This window comes from Polypterus senegalus, chromosome 18 (assembly GCF_016835505.1).
Source record: "Polypterus senegalus isolate Bchr_013 chromosome 18, ASM1683550v1, whole genome shotgun sequence".
NCBI lineage: Eukaryota > Metazoa > Chordata > Cladistia > Polypteriformes > Polypteridae > Polypterus > Polypterus senegalus.
Window position 1 is genome coordinate 85,573,295 of NC_053171.1, and position 14,436 is coordinate 85,587,730.

At 37.4% G+C, this 14,436-nt stretch overlaps 1 protein-coding gene across 3 annotated transcripts in view; it reads left to right on the forward strand.

The window, feature by feature from the left end:
• The first annotated feature begins 288 nt into the window (after positions 1–288).
• LOC120518647 (protein only RNase P catalytic subunit) overlaps positions 289–14,436 on the forward strand; it is a 68,284-nt gene continuing 54,136 nt past the window's right edge. For all 3 annotated transcript variants that reach the window (XR_005631268.1, XM_039741534.1, XM_039741535.1), the window contains exons 1-3: positions 289–1,645; positions 8,033–8,080; positions 13,460–13,592. Coding sequence is in view for 2 of the 3 variants with exons in the window: in XM_039741534.1 (XP_039597468.1) it covers positions 714–1,645; positions 8,033–8,080; positions 13,460–13,592 (1,113 nt within the window). In the remaining variant the exon portion in view is untranslated. The remainder of the gene's footprint in view (positions 1,646–8,032; positions 8,081–13,459; positions 13,593–14,436) is intronic.

A 14,436-nucleotide genomic window follows, 5' to 3' on the forward strand; every position in this document is an offset into this window, starting at 1 on the left:
AAAAGTTGCCATCTTTTCCAGTAACAAGTCCCCTTACAGACGGAGTTAAACGACAACACAAAAATGACTCGCAAGTACAAATCAAACCTGACGCGTGACGTGTGTCGTAAAACATTCGACATGCGCAGAACAAATCGGGCAGCGTCGTGAAATGAATTTTAATTAAGCAGAGAGCGCGTGCGCGAGACAAATCTGATGGGGACTCATGTCGCAAAGTAAAAAAACGCAGATCGGATAGGGTCGTAATAGTAAAGCTCTGCGCATGCGCGCGCAAATCTGGTAGCGACAGTTGCCATTTAGAAAGAAATACATCATTTTAAGGCGACATTTGATGATGAAGTCATTAAAACACGACTTTGTCTGTGAAATGTATGGCTGGTGTGCTCGTGTATAAAGCGACTATGTACAAGTGCAAAGGTGATTTATAATTTTCACTAAAAGGTTTAATTTTAGTAACATAAACTCCATCATTATTGGATTCTTATTTTTTCAACGCATTTTACGGCCTCTTGTGAGTGTAACTACATAATGAGAGAATTGTATGTTATACTTAACTATATTTCCGGATGATTTGATTATTTTCCTTTAAAGTAGCAGTAAAGTTCTGTTAATACGAGTATTTATTAGCCAAATAATAAGTTTTGCTTCATCATTCAAATCGCCGCTTTGACCTCCTTAAATAATCCGTGAATTGAGATTTTTTTGGGTTGAAGATGTCAATCAGTGGGATCGCGTTTTTGGTATATCAGAGAGCCTCTCGCGTTGTTATTCAAAAACATACCTCATCCCTTTTAAAAGATTGTAGGACACCCAAAATTGCTTCTTTTTCTTCTTGTGCACTGGGTAAAAACTTTTGCAAATCAAAACAGACTGAGTTGCAACATCAGCTTCGACGATATGTGCTGAGGTCAACATTTGAAGCTGGTGATGCAAAGAAAAGGGGACAGTTTGTGAAAAGAAAAGAAACGGTTAAAGCAGCTGAACAGACAGCCAGAGAGAGAAACGCCACAGAAAGTGTCCCAAGCTATCCACTAACAACAAGTGAGTGGAGGAAATTGAAAGAGCTATACCAAGGCAAGAGGCAGTTTGAAGTGAGCATGATGACGAAGATGGTAGCTGCCAAAAGTGATGTGAATGTTGCAAAGTCCCTCTTGACTTATGTTGCGAAGGAGAATGCTTCTATCAGCTATGAGTTGCTTCTCAAGTACCTCACACTGTGTGTTCTTGGCAATCATCATGCTGAAGTACTTGATGTTTACGAGATCATGAAAAGTAGATTCAAGGTCCTGGATACAAGTGCCTACAGTCTCTTCATTAAATCATTTAGCCAGACAGAAAACTGGCAAGAGTGTCTTACTTTTCTAGAAAATATTAAGAGGGTGATCACTCCTTCTCCAAGGAACTATGGGCATGTAATTGCTGGAGCCCTCCGGCATGGCTGTGCCACTGTTGCATGGCAGCTGTATGAAGAAATGCTTGCAGCTGATCTAACCCCTCATCTAGAAACCTGGAAAGCTTTTTTTGACCATAAACTTTACTTGGATGAAAACAAAAGCAAGCTGATGTCCATTCTCTTGTACATGAGGAACAATCAAATATATCCAAGTGAATTACTGGCAAAGAGTATAAAATCATGGTTTGAAAGGTATGTGTACTTTCAATACTCAATTCATAGAGTAAACAGAGGTCTGCAAAATTAAACTCATAACAAACTGTTTTCATTCTGAACACAACAAAAAACTATTATTGGAATGTATCCATCACGTCACACTTAAGTACAAAATTGAAACTAATTATAATATTCATGTTGACAATATTGTTCTAAATAAATGTAACATTAAAATATTTATTAAATCTAATACTTTAAACATATATGTAAAGAAAACAACAATACATATTCATTGATTTTACATACATACTGATGTTTGTCACTGCTTTGTTTTTTTTATCATTTGGTGGCTCACCATTTGTCCACTTTCTCAGGTGCATCCTTATGAATCATCCAGCAGTCATCCACTGTAAGACAGACATCCCAACATCTCTGGTACCTTCTTTACATGTTCTTGGTATCCTGATGGAGTCTTTCACCCTTTTAGTCACGCATTGCTCCAGGATTTTCAGTAAATCAACTCAAAATGCAAATCCAAAAACTGAACTTTGAGGTTCATATTGCAACCCAATCAGTAAACGTAACTAATCCTTTTCTTTAAGTTTCTTTGTAATTTTCACCATTATTGTTTCCTAAAAACATAGAAATTCCTTTTTTAGAATGATACTTAAGCCTCTTGTTTATTGCACCAACAAATTCTGCAAAAATCAGTTTTCTAATGTCAGGTCCAGCACAAAGGTCTTTTTTCAATTTAGTCTCGGACAAACGCAGAAACATTTAGCATAAATATGCAACTGTAAAACAGACTGCATCTTTTGTTAGGGCTTTCATAAACTGCTTCATTAAACCAAGTTTAATATGAAGAAGTGGTATGGGTGCTTTATTTGGGTTCACATATAGTGGTGCTTGAAAGTTTGTGAACCCTTTAGAATTTTCTATATTTTTGCATAAATATGACCTGAAACATCATCAGAATTTCACTCAAGTCCTAAAAGTAGATAAAGAGAAACAAGTTAAACAAATGAGACAAAAATATTCTACTTGCTCATTTATTTATTAAGGAAAATGATCAAATATTACATATTTGTGAGTGGCAAAAGTATGTGAACCTTTGGTTTCAGTATCTGGTGTGACCCACAATAACTACAACTAAACGTTTCCTGTAACTTTTGATCTTTCCTGCACACCGGCTTGGAGGACTTTAGCCCATTCACCGTACAGAACAGCTTCAACTCTGGGATGTTGGTGGGTTTCCTCACATGAACTGCTCGCTTCAGGTCCTCCCACAACATTTCGATTGGATTAAGGTCAGGACTTTGACTTGGCCATCCCTAAACATTCACTTTATTCTTCTTTAACCATTCTTTGATAGAACGACTTGTGTGCTTAGGGTCGTTGTCTTGCTGCATGATTCACCTTCTCTTGAGAATCAGTTCATGGACAGATGTCCTGACATTTTCCTTTAGAATTCTCTGATATAATTCAGAATTCATTGTTCCATCAATCAAGGCAAGCCTTCCTGGCACAGATGCAGCAAAACAGGCCCAAACCATGATACTACCACCACCATGATTCACAGATGGGATAAGGTTCTTATGCTGGAATGCAGTGTTTTCCTTTCTGTAAACATAACGCTTTTCATTTAAACCAGAAAGTTCTATTTTGGTCTCATCCGTCCACAAAACATTCTTCCAATAGCCTTCTGGTTTGTCCACATGCTCTTTAGCAAACTGGAGACGAGCAGCAATGTTTTTTTTGGAGAGCAGTGGCTTTCTCCTGGCAAACCTGCCATGCACACCATTGTTGTTCACTGTTCTCCTGATGGTGGACTAATGAACATGAACATTAGCCAATGTGAGAGAGGCCTTCAGTTGCTTAGAAGTTACCCTGGGGTCCTTTGTGACCTCGCCGACTATTACACGTGTGCCTTGCTCTTGGAGTGATCTTTGTTGGTCGACCACTCCTGGGGAGGGTAACAGTGGTCTTGAATTTCCTCCATTTGTGCACAATCTGTCTGACTGTGGATTGGTGGAGTCCAAACTCTTTAGAGATGGTTTTGTAACCTTTTCCAGCCAGATGAGCATCAACATCTCTTTTTGTGAGGTCCTCAGAAATCTCCTTTGTTGGTGCCATGATACACTTCCACAAACATGTGTTGTGAAGAGCAGACTTTGATAGATCCTGTTCTTTAAATGACACAGGGTGCCCACTCACACCTGATTGGCATCCCATTGATTGAAAACACCGGACTCGAATTTCACCTTCAAACTAACTGATCATCCGTGAGGTTCACATACTTTTGCCACTCACAAATATGTAATATTTGATAATTTTCCTCAATAAATGACCAACTATAATATTTTTGTCTCATTTGTTTAACTGGTTTCTCTTTATCTACTTTTAGGACTTGAGTGAAAAATCTGATGATGTTTTAGGTCATAGAAATATAGAAAATTCTAAAGGGTTCACAAATTTTTAAGCACCACTGTAGCTTGGTATGATGATGTTTTTGGTGCCAAGCCGTAGCTGGCCATTCCTTCTGAACCCTTTGTAATTCTTGGGTTTGCTCTCTCACTCGGAGAGAAAACGCATGCATCTAACGGTTTGTTTCACATGCTGCTCCCTGCTTCTGTTACTCATTACCATGTTCAATTCCAGCTGTATTCAGATTTGATTATGAAATAAAATAACTTTTGATTTAAACATAGATTTTAATATTAGAAAATATTAAATTCAAGCAACTTATCATTAAATTAAAATACTGATATTTAATTGTAGTGTTTAAACAATAACTATACATAATGGATAAAACTAGAGTTACATGAAAAAATGTTACATGCTGGTGAAAAATGGTTTTAATTTTTGACTTCAGTACCCAAAATATATGAAAGTCCCGTGAAATAACCGAAACAATTTTTTTTTTCATTTTATACCTGTGAAATACATTTTTATTGGAAAGCAGACATTGAATTTTGATTGATATAACAAAAATAATCTTGTATTTGTAACTGACCAAGTAATGTTTTTCAAATAAAGTGGTGTTCATAAGTTCACTTAGTAGGCTGGGTGTTATAGTACTAAGAACATCCATCTTAATTTATTTTAGTAAGCAAAGCTTGTCACTGGTTCAAAAACTGTATTGCAGATCCTCTATTGACCATTCTAATTGGCTGGTAAAGAGGAATTAATATTCTTCCCCTGAATTCACAAAGAACTATCTCACACTTGCTGCTGTTCAGATGCCACCAGTCGCATGTTAGCATTTCTTCACCTTGATAATTAATAAAGCACATGAACATGTGTTATCTCATGGTCAGGATTATGTGTCACTAGGTCAGACAGTTCAGAAGTATTATATAACAAACCTAAGTGTTTTTCTGTGTACAATGTTGTTTTTATTTTTGTTAAACCAAGGACTAAAATTATTGGCAACAAGTTTTGTAGTGTTTAAGGCTTTGGACATAAGACATCAAACCTTGAGATTTTGGGTTAACTGCTACTGACACTTTGTGACCATTAGTAAGTCACTCCACCTGCCAGTGCTGCAACTGGAAAAACAAAAAAAAATCAATCAATTGTATCTCAAATGTTGTTAAGTCACCATAGATAAAGGCATAATCAGTCAAATAAGTAAGTAATAAGTAATGATAATATCATATGGTCACTGAACTGCTTACTTTTGAACACGCTATACACAGTTGTTCATGAGTAAAACATTACTGTATTAAAATCCATTCCTGCCTTTTCCTAGTGACTTGACTTGGTTTTACGGGAAAGTGTATTCTTTTGAATTAGAATGGGTAATCAGTAGGAATAATATGAACTTCATCCATCCATCCACTATCCAACCCACTACAGTAATCCCTCACTATATCGCGCTTCGACTTTCGCGGCTTCACTCTATCACGGATTTTAAATGTAAGCACATCTAAATATTCTGTTCTGCGGACAATGGGTCTTTTAATTTAGGTTACATGCTTCCTCAGTTTGATTGCCCAGTTGATTTCATACAAGGGATGCTATTGGAGGATGGCTTAGAAGCTACCCAATCAGAGCATGCATTACATATTAACTAAAACTCCTCAATGATATAAGATATGCTTCCCGCGTGGCGCTTGTTTGCTTCTCCCTATCTTTCTCACTCTCTGCCTGACGGAGGGTGTGAGCAGAGGGGCTGTTGCACAGAGGACACGGAGGCTCCTCTACAAAATGCCGCTTTATCGTGGTGCTTCTGTATACTTAAAAGCACGTATTGATTTTTTGATTGTTTGCTTTTCTTAGCGAGCGCTCTCTCTGACATTCTCTGCTCCTGACGGCGCTCTTTTGAAGATAAGATATGTTTGCATTCTTTTAATTGTGAGAGAGAACTGTCATCTCTGTCTTGTCATGGAGCACAGTTTAAACGTTTGGCTAAAGGGTGCTATTTCATGTCTAGAGGGCTCTAATAATGTTAACAGGGTGGGCTTAAAATATATAAAAATAACCATACAAACATATGGTTTCTACTTCGTGGATTTTCACCTATCGCGGGGGGGTCTGGAACGCAACCCCCGCGATCGAGGAGGGATTACTGTATATCCTAACTACAGGGTCACGGGGGTCTGCTGGAGCCAATCCCGGCCAACACAGGGCACAAGACAGAAAACAAACCCCGGGCAGGGAGCCAGCCCACCGCAGGGCACACACACACACACACACACACCAAGCACACACTAGGGAGAATTTAGAATCGCCAGTGCACCTAATCTGCATGTCTTTAGACTGTGGGAGGAAACCCTTTAAGCAGATATTATTAAATATATTTATTTGCTCTCAAAATTCACACAAATATAGTTTTTCTTTTCATGTTTTTCATTAGTTGTTTGTAGTCCTTCTTTAAAGTCTGCAGGTTTGAATATATATGGAAAGCAGTGCTTTCAGTGGCTATTCATAAGTGGCAGCACCCTATGTGTTACACTGCTCTATTAATGTGACAAGCACCACAACCAATTTTTATTGTTTTCTCAATTGAAATACAAGTGCCATGATATAAAACCAGCACTGAGGTTTTGAGTGATTTAAGTAGAACCGGATATTGGGAGTCACGGGGAAAGGACTGATTCATTCTTGTAGTTTTTAGCACTGTGGCCAGGGATTGTAGGTCGAAAAGTCCCGGTATGCATGTAAGAGTGCTGGTAGACAACAGCAAAACGTAGCGCTTGCTAACTGTTGAGCTTTGCATTTTTCTTGAGCTTCGCACATCTTTTTCTTTCCACTTCACAACATGATCATGTCTTTTTCTTCTGTCCGGGACACCACCCTGTTTTCAGTCGTCCATCCACACTATTGGTTTCTGGGGCTAAGGTCTCTCAATCACTTGTACTCCATTCTTCATTCGCATAAAGCCTCCTATTAGTGCAGCACAGTGCATGTACATTAGTATAAAATTAATACAAATTGAAAAACTTTATCGACAAAAAAAAAAAAATCGCATTGGTTAATTTTCTCTTTTCTGTAACATCACCAGTTTTCAATCAAATCAGTCAAAGCATTTTTGAGATTTTGGGGCATTTAGTTTTTTGGTTGTATTAATATATCAAACTTCTTTCTTAGCCTAGTGCCCCAGATGTGCCGTTCTAGTAAATGGGGAAGATGTTATTTTTGTTGATGAATGACTGAGTGAGTCAACTTTGCATTGTGTGTGTATATATATACACAGTGGTGTGAAAAACTATTTGCCCCCTTCCTGATTTCTTATTCTTTTGCATGTTTGTCACACAAAATGTTTCTGATCATCAAACACATTTAACCATTAGTCAAATATAACACAAGTAAACACAAAATGCAGTTTTTAAATGATGGTTTTTATTATTTAGGGAGAAAAAAAAAATCCAAACCTACATGGCCCTGTGTGAAAAAGTAATTGCCCCCTTGTTAAAAAATAACCTAACTGTGGTGTATCACACCTGAGTTCAATTTCCGTAGCCACCCCCAGGCCTGATTACTGCCACACCTATATATATACTGTATATATATATATATATATATATATATATAATATATGCTATATATATATGATATACATATATATATACATATACAACATATGTATATATACATATATATGTACACAATATATATATACAGTATATATGTGTGTGCATTTATAATATATATATAGAGGCAGAAGAGCAGAAGGGTAGTATAAGTGTGGTAAGAAACCTATGCACCTTTTCACATCACAGATAACCCTCCATGACAAGTGAGCTAGACAATAGTTATAGTGACCTATCATGTTACCCTTTTTTGGTCAGTTTTGTGCTTTTTAATATGGCTTGTGATGGCACACCACTTGTAATTAAACATATTTAATAAGATTGCATGCTATAATAGCCTTCATATTGTTCATTTATATTGTATTAAGTCTAATCTTTATCTTTCTAGTGATCCAAATATTTCATGGAAGGGAAGCTGGACTACTATAGCACGAAGGTAATTTATATTCTTAAGTACAGATGTTGCATTTTTTGTGTTAGCTGTCTTAAAATTGTGTGTAGTATTATGTATTTTAAGTGTATATTTTAAACCACCTATTTGGTAACTAATATCCATCCATCCATTATCCAATCTGCTATATCCTAACTACAGGGTCACAGGGGTCTGCTGGAGCCAATCTCAGCCAACACAGGGCGCAAGGCAGGAAACAAACCCCGGGTGGGGTGCCAGCCCACTGCAGGGTGCACACACACCAAGCACACAGTAGGGACAATTTAGGATTGCCAATGCACCTAACCTGCATGTCTTTGGACTGTGGGAGGAAACTGGAGTACCCAGAGGAAACCCATGCAGACACGGGGACGCCATGCATAAGAATTATTTTAATTATTTAAATATTAAATGTGTATTATGTTGCTTTGCTTTTTATTAATATATTTGTGTTGGCACCCAAGTGAAATTATATGTTTCATAGATTTGTCTTAAGTGATAAAAGTTAGCATAGCTTTTCAGAGAATAAACAAACACAATTTTACACCCAATTACTATATATTTACTGAATTTAACACATAGGGAAAAAAAATTGCACCACATGGCCTTGGTGCCAAAACTGACGCTCCTTCACAATGCAGGTAATGTGCCTCATTCAAGACATGCTCTTTACCAGAAATAACAACCTCCAAACATTTCTTGAAGTCCGCTAACAGTCTCTTTTCTCTTACTTCGGGAATTTTGTACCACTCATCCTTGCAGTAGGCATCTAGTTTGGAAATATTCTTAGATTGTCTTGCATGCAGACCACCTTTGAGTTGTTGCCTAAATTTTTCAACAATGTTCAAGTCTACGAACAGTGAAAGCCGTTCCTAAACCTTAAACCCTCATTTCTTAAAATAGATAATGGTTGACTTTGAGATTCAATTTCTTCAGTGTGTTTTGTTTATTTGCTGATACTTAATAGAATCCATTCTTCCATCTCCCCACATAATATTTCCTGTGACACTGGCTGTCATATAACCCCAAAGCGTAATATTTATATTCCCATGCTTTACAGTTTGCATCATGTTACTTTCATCAAATTATTCTCCTTTGTCTTCCTCTAAATGTGCCTTTGGTGATTTATATCCAAAGAGTTTCTTTTTTGTTTGATCACACTGCCTCACTTGGTTCCAAAATGCCCCTGCATAATCTAAGTTTTGTATTGCGTGCATTAGATGCTGAATTTTAAAATGAGATTTGCTTGGTAGTCTTCCTTTTAATGACTGTAAACCGTGCCCATCAGAAGCATTGCACAATACACTGCTATTATCGTGCTAGCCTGTCAGTCCTGCAGGTTCTTTGCAGCGATGTGGGGATATTGCCTTGTAGTCCTGACCAGAGATTTTTTTTATTGTTCTTCCAGATCTTGTCTTTACTTTAACACTTCTCCTTAATTGCCATTTCTTAATGATATTTCATATAATGGAAATTGCAAGCAGAAACAATTTAGATATGTTTTTATAGCCTTCCTCTGCTGTGTGTGAGAGAGAGAGAGAGAGAGGTTGGGAACTTGCACTGATAGAACGTTGCCACGCTCACCACACAACAAACCACCTGGATTGGGACCCGAGTGCAGTGGGTGATACCCCAGCACCACACTGGAACAGTGTGAGTTTTTTTATGGTGGGTGGAGTGCCAATCCTTCCACCAACCCCCACATTTTACTCTCAGAACCTAGTGAACTAATTAGAGGAACATATGGTTCATTGAGAGTAAGCACAGCGTCAGTGGAGGTGGGTTGACAGAAAGTATGCCCGCATTTCACTTTTCTTGTTAAGTTCACCAAATAAGTGGTAATTGTGCATTAGAATTTACAAAAAAATATCAACAGGAAGTAACCTAGTAGTGATGAATTAAATTCATTTGTTTGTCAAATTAATGGGTAGAATACAAATGCAGTGAGTAACTTTGCTGTCTTCCAGTAAATTGTTCCTAAGAGTTCTCTTTTTTTTCTCTAATTTTCCTATCTTTGAATTTCTCCTATTCATGTTGTTTTCCAAAATCAGTTCAAAATGCTGTAAAACAATTAATGTATTTAAATCACCGACTGCCTTATACCCTCTGTGCCATATTATACTCCATTTCCCTGTCATTATGCCCAGGAGCAATTGATTATAGCAATGAACATCTGAACAAAAGACAATTGTAGATAATGTGAAATATTTATCAGACAGAGTATCTTTTAAAAGTATCCAGACCTGTGACTAGTTCTCTACTGAGAATACTTTAGAATAAGACAACAATCCAACACTGACCTTTTGTTCTCTGTGATATTTTTTATTTCAAAGTACAGAATTTGAAAATGTTTTTAATGTGACATTATTTTATGTTAAAAAGGAAATATCATACTTACATACATATTACATACATATATTTCCATTACCTATAGTATTTTGTAGAGCCACCTTTTCGGGGTAAATATGTATTGTCATGGGCGGCTGGGGGTGGAGCCCAACCGGGACACCCGAGGGGACCGGAGGGGGGCTGGTGCCTCCTCCCGACCACGTGAGGGCAACCGCCTTGGTTTTGTTGGTGGCCTCAGGTAAGGGGTTTGGAAGCCCAACCCTGTAGGGGCCCGTGGCCACCGGCAGGCGGCGCCCCGGTGCCTGAAGAAACCTGGAGCCCAGCACTTCCGCCACACCAGGAAGTGCTGGGGAAGAGGAGCAGGAACACCCGGAGGACTTCCGGCTACACAGTTGGTGCTTCTGCCACACAGGGTGTGTCGGCGGAAGCTCCTCAGGAAGCACCTGGAGCCCATCCGGGCATACATAAAAGGGGCCGCCTCCCTCCAGTCGACAGCAAGAGTCGGGTGGAAGTGGATGGAGCTCGGAGGAGAGGAGTGGAGGCGGTCTGAGGACTGAGCAAGGCATTGTCGTGCGGCCAGGACTTGAAGGGTGATTGGTGCTGCGGCACTGGGTTAGTGCACTTATTTGTAAATAAGTAGTGTAAATAAACACGTGTGTGGTTAAACAACATGTCTACCTGTCTGTGTCCGGGCTGCACCCCACAGTATCTACTTTGGGCAATGTTTGGGATCAATTTTGGCCCATTCCTACAGGAAGATTTGTGCCAGATTGTTCAAGTTTGTTCGGTGTCACAGGTTTTCAGTAGTACTGAGATCAGGATTTTGTTTGTGCCACTGTACAACATTCACCTTTTTTCTCTCAAGTCACTTTATATTTGGAATTATTGTTCTTCTGAAAAATACAGTTTTGTCCAAATATCAGTTTTCTACTGTTATGTTTTACTACAGTCTCAGCTACTGAAATCTGTGGATCCTTCAGGTAATTGTTGGTCTGTCTGTGGCTTTTCTCACAAGTATTCATCTTGTTTAGTGTTCTGAGGGTTGATATTTTCCAGACAGCATCTGTTTAGTTTTATATAGTATCCAATTCCTGATAACTAGACCAACAGCGCCCACCAAGACATCCAAACATTTGCCCTTAGTGTTTGAAATTCAGAGGAATTTTATATACAAATGAGAAATTGTGTAAAATGTATCAAATAAAATTTTACCAAATCACATCACTGAAAGCAATTTATTGTCTCATCGATAGCAGTAGAAAATGACAAATTATCAGTTAAATTATTCAATCTGCCTTTTAAAAAATAGTTTAAAAAAGGCATTATATTGATCCAAGTTAAAGAAAACTCATTTCATGAAATTCAGTGGTAGTCAAAGTGTTTGAGTTTGAGGATCACCTTGCCAAAGTCAGAGATACAGTACATTGAGCCATCTATGGCCAAAACACACTTGTTAGCATAATTCCATATTAAAAATACCAAAAGTCGTCTGCATGGGAAATATTAAAAGCCTAATTAAGTGTTACTGGACATTCATTGCAAAAATCCTGATTTCAGCTAGATAGTGTAACAGAATGCAGGTTGATAATACTGATGCAAGAGAAACCACACATATCAACTGGTTGGACTTAAAAAAATTGTAAATGAAACAGGTGGGCTCTGCGAGCTGACATCCTTGTGAATTTAAAAGAGAGACTCATGCAGTAACTAGGATCAGATTACATGAAGAGGGTCCATATTTAAAAAAGTGTTTGTGAGGCCCTCAATTGTGATTGTCGTATACGTTGATCAGCGAGCCTGCGAGCCTTCTCTCTCGCTCTGCTTTTGTCTCACCTTCTCTGTGTAACCTGACTGTTGCGGTCATACGTAATTTCCGTTTCAAACGCGAAAAGAATTTTATATATATAGATAAAAGAGTATACTTGAATCACCAACTGTTGCAGCCTGCACAGAAATTTTGCATCTACATCAAAATACTTAAACCTCTTTAGAAAGTAGACTTCACTCTAGTGATTTTTTTTAACATGCCTTTTGACTGAACACTGTAGTCAGAGAAATCTTGCATTTCCTGAAGCTCAACACTATGATTTTCCTAATGCCACAAATGGTTTCCTGCATCACTGAACACAGTTATTAACCAGGTCTTTGCATTTGTGAGAAGTAATTTAATTATGTTTGTGCTGAATTAGAGAAAAATGGCAGACATAGTATCCATGCCACCTGCACTTCAGAATACCTGAAACTAAGCATGTTTAGGTTTTAGCCAGTACTTCGATGGGAGGCCTTCTAGGAAAAGCTTGGTTTGCTGCTGGAAGGTGTGTTACTGAGGCCAACAGGGGCACTTACCCTGTGGTCTGTGTGTGGATCCCTTTGCAGTGATGAGGATACTGTGATTTTAAAAACTGGCACCATCCTTTGAATGAACCATAAAACTGAAGTCCTTTGTCTGTGTAGTCATAAAAGATCCCTGAGCATCTTTTGAAAAGTGTAGGGTGTTTCCCAATGTTCTGACTAAATTACCCACTAAGGCCTTCCTGTTCTTGCTCCCTAATCATCCCCTATCCCTTATTAGCTAACTGTCTATCTTACACCTTCACCACATAATAGCTAATGTGTTTTTGAGTACGTTAGAAAAGTGCTATAAATATAATTTATTATTATTATTATTGAGACAGGCAGTAAACTTGTCACTTGAGAATATGTATAGAAATACAGGGTTGGTGTCCTCAGTACAGGCGTAACTCCCTTAGGCTTGAAGGCAACAGGAAATTCGCCAGACTAAAGGGACAGTGATGTATCAAATGTACCTTTATATTATAGTATTGCATTTTTATGTTCATAGATTATGAATATCAAAAGGTAGGCATGTTCACATATATTCTTTTATTAGATGTAAAGCATTTTACAAAGGTTTTCAATAGCTTAGCTTTATGAACATAGAAAAAAAATGACAAAGGTTGATGTTCACTTGTGATATCACAACACAGGGAATCTTTCACAGGTAAATTAGTTTACCACATATTTTTATGTTGCTAGTGGTCAATGCAAGCATTGCTCTTCAAGTTTGGAGTCGATTCACCTCACAGAGGAAGAATACGATGTGTTGAAGAAGAGAGTGATGAATGATGTTATCTTGGGAAGTGATGTATTTAACAAGACAACACCTCAGGTAATTTTATAACAATATATTTTCTTTAGTATGAAAAGAGATATATTTGTATATAACTATTCACAGGAGAATATAAAATCTCTTATAAAAATGTCATTGTGGCAATTTGTATGTCAAGATATTTAGTATATGATTATTCTGTCAAGAACACAAAACACAAAACAATTATTCAAATAATCCAGTAAAGTAAAATATTCTGAAGTATATTTGCATATTATTTAAACGTTATAATACATATTCTCAGTGTATAATATATACATTACAAATAAGCTTTATGTATTTTCTTTTACAACCTTTATATTGCATTTTTTCCTCAGAGTGTGAGCAGTAAAGTATATTATCACAGGTTTATTTCTAAACTTGAATTTTTTGCAGAGGGTTAGTTTATTTGAGTATTTTAGGTGGATTATTAGGAAATGACAAGTCACTTCCAGAGAAGAAAAAACTAACAGCAGTGAATAAGTTCAAAGGTTTGTTTTTTGGTAATTTATCTGTTGTGTGATGCTTTTAACTATTTAATTTAGCAAGACAGTTTGTCTTGGTTAGGTGACTACTGTATTGTGTTAATGATATGCTGTTAAAGCATTGAAATAAAAATACACAAAATCCTACAAAGCAGTGACACACAGGAATTACTCCAGTGTTCATTATTTGTATCTCTCATAATTCAGTAATTAAAAAGAGGACCGTTGCCAGTCATTACAGTTGTCAATATACACATTTTGGATTTGAGAATATTTAATATTAGTTTTTTTTTAATTGAACTAGTGAAAGGAAGAGTATCACCTCAATAGGTTAAATTTTAGGCATATATGGTGCCATGTCTAGAATTCTGCACAGTTTT